The sequence below is a fragment of the Engystomops pustulosus genome, chromosome 7, assembly GCF_040894005.1.
Source record: "Engystomops pustulosus chromosome 7, aEngPut4.maternal, whole genome shotgun sequence".
NCBI lineage: Eukaryota > Metazoa > Chordata > Amphibia > Anura > Leptodactylidae > Engystomops > Engystomops pustulosus.
In genome coordinates this window covers 174,035,865-174,047,737 of record NC_092417.1, presented here as the reverse complement: position 1 = coordinate 174,047,737, position 11,873 = coordinate 174,035,865, and the positions used below count along the sequence as shown (strand labels likewise).

Here is an 11,873-nt window from a genome sequence, read left to right as displayed (position 1 = left end):
GATAGATAGATAGATAGATATGAGATGGATAGATAGATATGAGATAGATAGATATGAGATAGATAGATAGATAGATAGATATGAGATGGATAGATAGATATGAGATAGATAGATAGGAGATAGATAGATAGATAGATAGATAGATAGATAGATAGGAGACAGATATGAGATAGATAGATAGATAGATAGAAGATAGATAGATATGAGATAGATAGATAGATATGAGATGGATAGATAGATATGAGATAGATAGATAGATAGGAGACAGATATGAGATAGATAGATAGATAGATAGATAGATAGATAGATAGATAGATAGATATGAGATAGATAGATAGATAGATAGATATGAGATGGATAGATAGATATGAGATAGATAGATATGAGATAGATAGATAGATAGATAGATATGAGATGGATAGATAATAGATAGATAGATAGATAGATAGATAGGAGACAGATATGAGATAGATAGATAGATAGATAGATAGAAGATAGATAGATATGAGATAGATAGATAGATATGAGATGGATAGATAGATATGAGATAGATAGATAGGAGACAGATATGAGATAGATAGATAGATAGATAGATAGATAGATAGATATGAGAGATAGATAGATATGATAGATAGATAGATAGATAGATAGATATGAGATGGATAGATAGATATGAGATGCGAAACGTCGCATCTGAAATAAAGATCACCCTGATTTAATTCATCTACTGGAGTGCTGCTGCCTTCCTTGAATAGATAGATAGATAGATAGGAGATAGATATGAGATAGATAGATAGATAGATAGATAGATAGATAGATAGATAGATAGATATGAGATAGGAGATAGATAGATAGATAGATAGATAGATAGATAGATAGGAGATAGATAGATAGATAGATAGATAGATAGATAGATAGATAGGAGATAGATAGATCGATAGATAGATAGATAGATAGATAGATAGATGATAGATAGATAGATAGATAGGAGACAGATATGAGATAGATAGATATGAGATAGATAGATAGATAGATATGAGATGGATAGATAGATATGAGATAGATAGATATGAGATAGATAGATAGATAGATAGATAGATAGATAGATAGATAGATAGATATGAGATGGATAGATAGATATGAGATAGATAGATAGATAGGAGATAGATAGATAGATAATAGATAGATAGATAGATAGATAATTAGATAGGAGACAGATATGAGATAGATAGATAGATAGATAGATAGATAGATAGATAGATAGATATGAGATAGATAGATAGATATGAGATGGATAGATAGATATGAGATAGATAGATAGATAGATAGATAGATAGGAGACAGATATGAGATAGATAGATAGATAGATAGATAGATAGATAGATAGATAGATATGAGAGATAGATAGATAGATAGATAGATAGATAGATAGATAGATAGATAGATAGATAGATATGAGATGGATAGATAGATATGAGATAGATAGATAGATAGATAGGAGATAGATAGGAGATAGATAGATAGATAGATAGATAGATAGATAGATAGATAGGAGATAGATAGATAGATAGATAGATAGATAGATAGGAGATAGATAGATAGATAGATAGATAGATAGATAGATAGATAGATAGGAGATAGATAGATAGATAGATAGATAGATAGAAGATAGATAGATAGATAGATAGATAGATAGATAGATAGATAGATAGATATGAGATAGATAGATAGATATGAGATAGATAGATAGATATGAGATAGATAGATAGATATGAGATAGATAGATAGGAGATAGATAGATATGAGATAGATAGATAGATACATAGAAGATAGATAGATAGATAGATAGATAGATAGATAGATAGATAGATAGATGGATGATATATATGTTCTCCTCTGATGATTGATCTTTTGTCCTGTACTTTGTAGACTCTGCAGTGTTGTCTTGTGTATTTGGGGCAGAGCTGAGTTGTGAGCCTGAGGGTGCTGCTGTGGGAGAGGAGGACACAGCCCGCACCCTCCAGCATGTGACGTGCAGGCGCAGGACCTCCCTCTTCCCTGGAGAGCCCCTCATCCCTGCTCATTCAGAGAAGCTGCTCACACTCCAAGAACTGAGCATCCTGAGCCATGGAGTGACCCTGCAGCGGGCACCATGCTACCTGCCCCTCTCATAGCCCTGGGGGCCACCCTGGGCACTGCCACCAGCTTCCTTGCCCTCTGTGGACTCATGTGTTTGTGCAAGTGTCTTTATAAAAAGAAGATGCCACCTGACAGTGGGACTGGCACCCCGGTGACCATGGCCAGTGTGCTGCAGCCTGGGCAAGTGGTAAGTGTGCCACAGGACCTACCTACCTCTCAGCATGGATGGTTGTGACTAGGGGCTTATGGGGGCACTGAGGGTGAGTTTACCCTATGAAGGGACAACTCTATGTATCTATTTTTCAGATAAGTAACTTCTTGATACATAGATACTGTAATGATTTCTGCAGGATTACAATCCATCTGCTATTGAATATGTTGTGATATATAGAAATATAGATATGATCTGGATAGTGATGAGAATAGGATCACATTCCGGCACGTTCCGGATACTGACATGTGATGAGATCTGAGTTTTGTAAAAGCTTTTTTTCTGCTTTAATAAAGTCACATAATTAAATTCACATAAATCCTGTTACATTCACAGAACCTTCTGCTTATCCATCTCTATATATTAATTAGCAGCATTTATTGTGTTAATTAATCACCCAGTTTAGCTTTGTGACCTCTGCCGCCTCAGACACAGAATGCAGTGAAGTGGGATACAGAAGGGTTAATTCATCTGTCCTAACTTCATTGCCATTATATGTAGAACTGTTACGGCTGCTTCAGAACATCTTGGAAGATGCATATTAATAATTCAGTGGTCTAAGTATACAAACCCCACTAGGTGTAGCTCAAATATTACTACTTACTGTATATTCACCAACACTAAAGAAAGTTCAGTATATCACTACATATTGTATATACACCATCACTAGGGGGAGCTCAGGAGATTACTACATACTGTATATACAGCCACCACTAGGGGGAGCTCAGGAGATGACTACATACTGTATATACAGCCACCACTAGGGGGAGCTCAGGAGATTACTATATACTGTATATACAGCCACCACTAGGAGGAGCTCAGGAGATTACTATATACTGTATATACACCACCACTATGGGGAGCTCAGGAGATAACTACATACTGTATATACAGCCACCACTAGGGGGAGCTCAGGAGATGACTACATACTGTATATACAGCCACCACTAGGAGGAGCTCAGGAGATTATTATATACTGTATATACACCACCACTAGGGGAAGCTCAGGAGATTACTATATACTGTATATACAGCCACCACTAGGGGGAGCTCAGGAGATTACTACATATTGTATATACACCACCACCAGGGGGAGCTCAGGAGATTACTACATATTGTATATACACCACCACTAGGGGGAGCTCAGGAGATAACTACATACTGTATATACAGCCACCACTAGGAGGAGCTCAGGAGATTACTACATACTGTATATACATCCGCCACTAGGGGAGCTCATGAGACTAATACATACTGTATATACAGCCACCACAAGGGGGAGCTCAGGAGATTACTACATACTGTATATACAGCCACCACTAGGAGGAGCTCAGGAGATTACTACATACTGTACATACAGCCACCACTAGCGGGAGCTCAGGAGATTACTACATACTGTATATACAACCACCACTAGGAGGAGCTCAGGGGAATACTACATAGTGTATATACAGCCACCACTAGGAGGAGCTCAGGAGATTACTATATACTGTATATACACCACCACTAGGGGGAGCTCAGGAGATTACTAAATATTGTATATACAGCCACCACTAGGAGGAGCTCATGGGAATACTACATACTGTATATACAGCCACCACTAGCGGGAGCTCAGGAGATTACTACATACTGTATATACAGCCACCACTAGTGGAAGCTATGGAGATAACTACATACTGTAAAAACAGCCACCACTAGGAGGAGCTCAGGAGAATACTACATACTGTATATACAGCCACCACTAGCGGGAGCTCAGGAGATAACTACATACTGTAAAAACAGCCACCACTAGGAGGAGCTCAGGAGAATACTACATACTGTATATACAGCCACCACTAGGGGGAGCTCAGGAGATTACTACATACTGTATATACAGCCACCACTAGGAGGAGCTCAGGAGATTACTATATACTGTATATACACCACCACTAGGGGGAGCTCAGGAGATTAATACGTATTGTATATACACCACCACTAGGGGGAGCTCAGGAGATAACTACATACTGTATATACAACCACCACTAGGGGGAGCTCAGGAGATTAATGTATACTCAATATACAGCCACCACTAGGGGGAGCTCAGGAGATGACTACATACTGTATATACAGCCACCACTAGGGGGAGCTCAGGAGACTAATACATACTGTATATACACCACCACTAGGGGGAGCTCGGGAGATTACTACATACTGTATATACAGCCACCCCTAGGAGGAGCTCATGAGATTACTACATACGGTATATACAACCACCACTAGGAGGAGCTCAGGGGAATACTACATACTGTATATACAGCCACCACTAGGAGGAGCTCAGGAGATTACTATATACTGTATATACACCACCACTAGGAGGAGCTCAGGGGAATACTACATACTGTATATACAGCCACCACTAGGAGGAGCTCAGGAGATTACAATATACTGTATATACACCACCACTAGGGGGAGCTCAGGAGATTACTACATACTGTATATACAGCCACCACTAGGGGGAGCTCGGGAGATAACTACATACTGTATATACAGACAACACTAGGAGGAGCTCAGGAGATTACTACATATTGTATATACAGCCACCACTAGGAGGAGCTCAGGAGAATACTACATACTGTATATACAGCCAACACTAGCGGGAGCTCAGGAGATTGCTACATACTGCATATACAGCCACCACTAGGGGGAGCTCAGGAGATAACTACATACTGTATATACAGCCACCACTAGAAGGAGCTCAGGAGATTACTATATACTGTATATACACCACCACTAGATTACTACATATTGTATATACACCACCACTAGGGGGAGCTCAGGAGATAACTACATACTGTATATACAGCCACCACTAGGAGGAGCTCAGGAGATTACTATATACTGTATATACACCACCACTAGAGGGAGCTCAGGAGATAACTACATACTGTATACACAACCACCACTAGGAGGAGCTCAGGGGAATACTACATACTGTATATACAGCCACCACTAGGGGGAGCTCAGGAGATTACTATATACTGTATATACACCACCACTAGGGGGAGCTCATGAGATTACTACATACTGTATATACAGCCACCACTAGGGGGAGCTCGGGAGATAACTACATACTGTATATACAGCCAACACTAGGGGGAGCACAGGAGATTACTACATATTGTATATACAGCCACCACTAGAGGGAGCTCGGGAGATAACTACATACTGTATATACAGCCAACACTAGGAGGAGCTCAGGAGATTACTACATATTGTATATACAGCCACCATTAGGAGGAGCTCAGGAGATTAGTACATACTGTATATACAGCCACCACTAGGGGGAGCTCAGGAGATAACTACATACTGTATATACAGCCACCACTAGAAGGAGCTCAGGAGATTACTACATACTGTATATACACCACCACTAGAAGGAGATCAGGAGATTACTACATACTGTATATACACCACCACTAGGGGGAGCTAAGGAGATTACTACATACTGTATATACAGCCACCACTAGGGGGAGCTCAGGAGATTCCTTCATACTATATATACAGCCACCACTAGAAGGAGCTCCAGAGAAAACTATAAACTGTATATACAGCCACCACTAGGGGAGCTCAGGAGATTACTACATACTGTATATAAAGCCATCACGTGGGGAGCTCAGAAGATAGGGGAGCTGTATATACAGCCACTTCTAGGGGGAGGTCAGGAGATTACTACATACTGTGTATACAGCCATCACGTGGGGAGCGCACAAGTTAGGGGAGCTGTATATACAGCTATCACTAGAGGGGGCTCACAAGATTACTACATACGGTATATACAGCCACCACTAGGGGAGCTCAGGAGATTACTACATACTGTATATACAGCCACCACTAGGGGGAGCTCAGGAGATTCCTACATACTATATATACAGCCACCACTAGAAGGAGCTCCAGAGATAACTATAAACTGTATATACAGCCACCACTAGGGGAGCTCAGGAGATTACTACATACTGTATATACAGCCACCACTAGGGGGAGCTCAGGAGATTACTACATACTGTATATAAAGCCATCACGTGGGGAGCTCAGAGAATAGGGGAGCTGTATATACAGCCACTTCTAGGGGGAGGTCAGGAGATTACTACATACTGTGTATACAGCCATCACGTGGGAAGCGCACAAGTTAGGGGAGCTGTATATACAGCTATCACTAGAGGGGGCTCACAAGATTACTACATACGGTATATACAGCCACCACTAGGGGAGCTCAGGAGACTAATACATACTGTATATACAGCCACCACTAGGAGGACCTCAGGAGATTACTACATACTATATATACAGCCACCACTAGGGGGAGCTCAGGAGATTACTACATACTGCAAATACAGCCACCACTAGAAGAAGCTCTGAAGATTACTACATACTCTATATACAGCCACCACTAGGGGGAGCTCAGGAGATTACTACATACTGTATATACAGCCACCACTAGGGGGAGCTCAGGAGATTACTACATACTGTATATACAGCCACCACTAGGGGAGCTCATGAGACTAATACATACTGTATATACAGCCACCACTAGAAGGAGCTCAGGAGATTAATATATACTGTATATACACCACCACTAGGAGGAGCTCAGGAGATTACTACATACTGTATATACAGCAACCACTAGGAGGAGCTCAGGAGATTACTACATACTGTATATACAGCCACCACTAGAAGGAGCTCAGGAGATTATTATATACTGTATATACACCACCACTAGGGGAGCTCAGGAGATTACTACATACTGTATATACAACCACCACTAGGGGAGCTCAGGAGATTATTATATACTGTATATACACCACCACTAGTGGAGCTCAGGGAAATAATACATACTATATATACAGCCACCACTAGAAGGAGCTCAGGAGATTATTATATACTGTATATACACCACCACTAGGAGGAGCTCAGGAGATAACTACATACTGTATATACAGCCACCACTAGGAGGAGCTCAGGAGATTACTTCATACTGTATATACACCACCACTAGGAGGAGCTCAGGAGATTACTACATACTGTATATACAGCAACCACTAGGAGGAGCTCAGGAGATTACTACATACTGTATATACAACCACCACTAGGGGAGCTCAGGAGACTAATACATACTGTATATACAGCCACCACTAGAAGGAGCTCAGGAGATTATTATATACTGTATATACACCACCACTAGGGGAGCTCAGGAGATTACTACATACTGTATATACAACCACCACAAGGGGAGCTCAGGAGATTATTATATACTGTATATACACCACCACTAGTGGAGCTCAGGGAAATAATACATACTATATATACAGCCACCACTAGAAGGAGCTCAGGAGATTATTATATACTGTATATACACCACCACTAGGAGGAGCTCAGGAGATAACTACATACTGTATATACAGCCACCACTAGGGGGAGCTCAGGAGATTACTACATACTGTATATACAGCCACCACTAGGGGAGCTCATGAGACTAATACATACTGTATATACAGCCACCACTAGAAGGAGCTCAGGAGATTAATATATACTGTATATACACCACCACTAGGAGGAGCTCAGGAGATTACTACATACTGTATATACAGCAACCACTAGGAGGAGCTCAGGAGATTACTACATACTGTATATACAGCCACCACTAGAAGGAGCTCAGGAGATTATTATATACTGTATATACACCACCACTAGGGGAGCTCAGGAGATTACTACATACTGTATATACAACCACCACTAGGGGAGCTCAGGAGATTATTATATACTGTATATACACCACCACTAGTGGAGCTCAGGGAAATAATACATACTATATATACAGCCACCACTAGAAGGAGCTCAGGAGATTATTATATACTGTATATACACCACCACTAGGAGGAGCTCAGGAGATAACTACATACTGTATATACAGCCACCACTAGGAGGAGCTCAGGAGATTACTTCATACTGTATATACACCACCACTAGGAGGAGCTCAGGAGATTACTACATACTGTATATACAGCAACCACTAGGAGGAGCTCAGGAGATTACTACATACTGTATATACAACCACCACTAGGGGAGCTCAGGAGACTAATACATACTGTATATACAGCCACCACTAGAAGGAGCTCAGGAGATTATTATATACTGTATATACACCACCACTAGGGGAGCTCAGGAGATTACTACATACTGTATATACAACCACCACAAGGGGAGCTCAGGAGATTATTATATACTGTATATACACCACCACTAGTGGAGCTCAGGGGAATAATACATACTATATATACAGCCATCACTAGAGGGAGCTCAGGAGATTACTACATACTGTATATACAGCCACCACTAGAAGGAGCTCAGGAGATTATTATATACTGTATATACACCACCACTAGGAGGAGCTCAGGAGAATACTACATACTGTATATACAGCCAACACTAGCGGGAGCTCAGGAGATTACTACATACTGTATATACAGCCACCACTAGGAGGAGCTCAGGAGATTACTATATACTGTATATACACCACCACTAGGGGGGGCTCAGGAGATTACTACATACTGTATATACAACCACCACTAGGGGAGCTCAGGAGACTAATACATACTGTATATACAGCCACCACTAGTGGAGCTCAGGGGAATAATCCATACTATATATACAGCCACCACTAGGTGAGCTCAGGAGACTAATACATACTGTATATACAGCCACCACTAGGAGGAGCTCAGGAGATTACTGCATACTGTATATACAGCCACCACAAGGGGGAGCTCAGGAGATTACTACATACTGTATATACACCACCAATAGGGGGAGCTCAGGAGATTACTATGTAACATTTGGCATGGTGTGGTTAAATCGGCTCAATTCCTGCCCATATTCTGTGACCTCTTTGCAGGTAGGTAAACATCTTCCTAGAAATCTGTCCATCATGTTTATTACTTCTGCGGGAGATGAGCAGCTGCTGCTCCAGAAGAGAAATAAGATTTCAGAGGTTTATTTCACCGCAGATAAATAAATTCATAATTTATTCCAATATGAAAGAATGAAAGATCTCCCGGGGCAGATAACAGCAAAAGTCATATTATTTATCTAAAGTTATAAGAGCACCTGGTACCCCAGGGGATCCATTGTTATATCTATCCATTATCTATCTATCTATCCATTATCTATCTATCTATCTATCTATCTATCTATCCTCCCATATCTATCTATCTATCTATCTATCTATCTATCTCCTATCTATCTCCTATCTATCTATCTATCTATCTATCTATCTATCTATCTATCTATCTCATATCTATCTATCTATCTATTTATCTATCTATCTATCTATCTATCTCCTATCTATCTCCTATCTATCTATCTATCTATCTATCTATCTATATATCTATCTATCTATCTCCTATATATATATATATATATATATATATATATATATATATATATCTCCTATCTATCTATCTATCTATCTATCTCCTATCTATCTCATATCTATCTATCTATCTATCTATCTATCTATCTATCTATCTATCTATCTCATATCTATCTATCTATCTATCTCATATCTATCTATCTATCTATCTATCTATCTATCTATCTATCTATCTATCTCCTATCTATCTATCTATCTATCTATCTCATATCTATCTATCTATCTATCTATCTATCTCCTGTCTATCTATCTATCTATCTATCTATCTATCTATCTCCTATCTATCTATCTATCTATCTATCTCATATCTATCTATCTATCTATCTATCTATCTATCTATCTATCTCATATCTATCTATGTATCTATCTATCTATCTATCTATCTATCTATCTCATATCTATCTATCTATCTATCTATCTCATATCTATCTATCTATCTATCTATCTATCTATCTATCTATCTATCTCCTATCTATCTATCTATCTATCTATCTCCTATCTATCTATCTCCTATCTATCTATCTATCTATCTATCTATCTATCTATCTCCTATCTATCTATCTATCTATCTATCTCCTATCTATCTATCTCATATCTATCTATCTATCTATCTATCTCCTGTCTATCTATCTATCTATCTATCTATCTATCTATCTATCTATCTATCTATCTATCTCCTATCTATCTATCTATCTCCTATCTATCTATCTCCTGTCTATCTATCTCATATCTATCTATCTATCTATCTATCTATCTATCTATCTATCTATCTATCTACCCTGTTTCCCCTAAAATAAGACATCCCCTGAAAATAAGACCTAGTACAATTTTGTTTAGGCTTAGAAATATAAGGCCTCCCCTGAAAATAAGACCTAGCGGCAGTCATTGCAGCAGCTCCCCCCACGACATACATTAGTATTAGTAAATCTTTTAGATGCTGCAGAAGATTGTGACATGGGGAAGAATTCATGGAAGTAAATCACCGGCTGTTGTGCTGCAAATGTGATACCAACAGCTAGCAGGATAAGATGGCGTCATTTCTGGAAAGTGCTTTCACTAAACATGAGAAATTGTGGCCAATGATTCTAAGAAATACAGCAAGAAATTCAGAATTTGGAGAGTTATAGGAATGCTAGAGAAGTAGATTTTTTTGTTCACCAATAAATGTAAATTCTTGTTCATGGAAAAATAAGACATCCCCTGAAAATAAGACCTAGTGCCACTTAAGAAGCAAAAATTAATATAAGACACTGTCTTATTTTCGGGGAAACAGGGTATCTATCTCATATCTATCTATCTATCTCATATCTATCTATCTATCTCCTATCTATCTATCTATCTATCTATCTATCTATCTCATATCTATCTATCTCCTATCTATCTATCTATCTATCTATCTATCTATCTATCTATCTATCTCCTATCTATCTATCTATCTATCTCCTATCTATCTATCTATCTATCTATCTATCTATCTATCTCCTATCTATCTATCTATCTATCTATCTATCTCATATCTATCTATCTCTCTATCTCATATCTATCTATCTATCTCCTATCTATCTATCTATCTATCTATCTCCTATCTATCTATCTATCTATCTATCTCCTATCTATCTATCTATCTATCTATCTATCTATCTCCTATCTATCTCCTATCTATCTATCTATCTATCTATCTATCTATCTCCTATCTATCTATCTATCTATCTATCTATCTATCTATCTATCTATCTCCTATCTATCTATCTATCTATCTATCTCCTATCTATCTATCTATCTATCTATCTCCTATCTATCTATCTATCTCCTATCTATCTATCTATCTATCTATCTATCTATCTATCTCCTATCTATCTATCTATCTATCTATCTATCTCCTATCTATCTATCTATCTATCTATCTATCTCCTATCTATCTATCTATCTATCTATCTTTCTATCTATCTTTCTCATATCATATCTATCTATTTATCTTCTATCTATCTATCTATCTATCTATCTATCTATCTCCTATCTATCTATCTATCTATCTATCTATCTATCTATCTATCTCCTATC

General features: G+C 38.6%; 1 protein-coding gene across 1 annotated transcript in view; it reads left to right on the top strand.

Moving 5' to 3' along the window:
- Positions 1-2,050: 2,050 nt before the first annotated feature.
- SYT13 (synaptotagmin 13) overlaps positions 2,051-11,873 on the top strand; it is a 46,917-nt gene continuing 37,094 nt past the window's right edge. Inside the window, exon 1 of the mRNA XM_072119020.1 lies at positions 2,051-2,326. Coding sequence (XP_071975121.1) covers positions 2,153-2,326 — 174 coding nt within the window. The 5' untranslated portion in view covers positions 2,051-2,152. The remainder of the gene's footprint in view (positions 2,327-11,873) is intronic.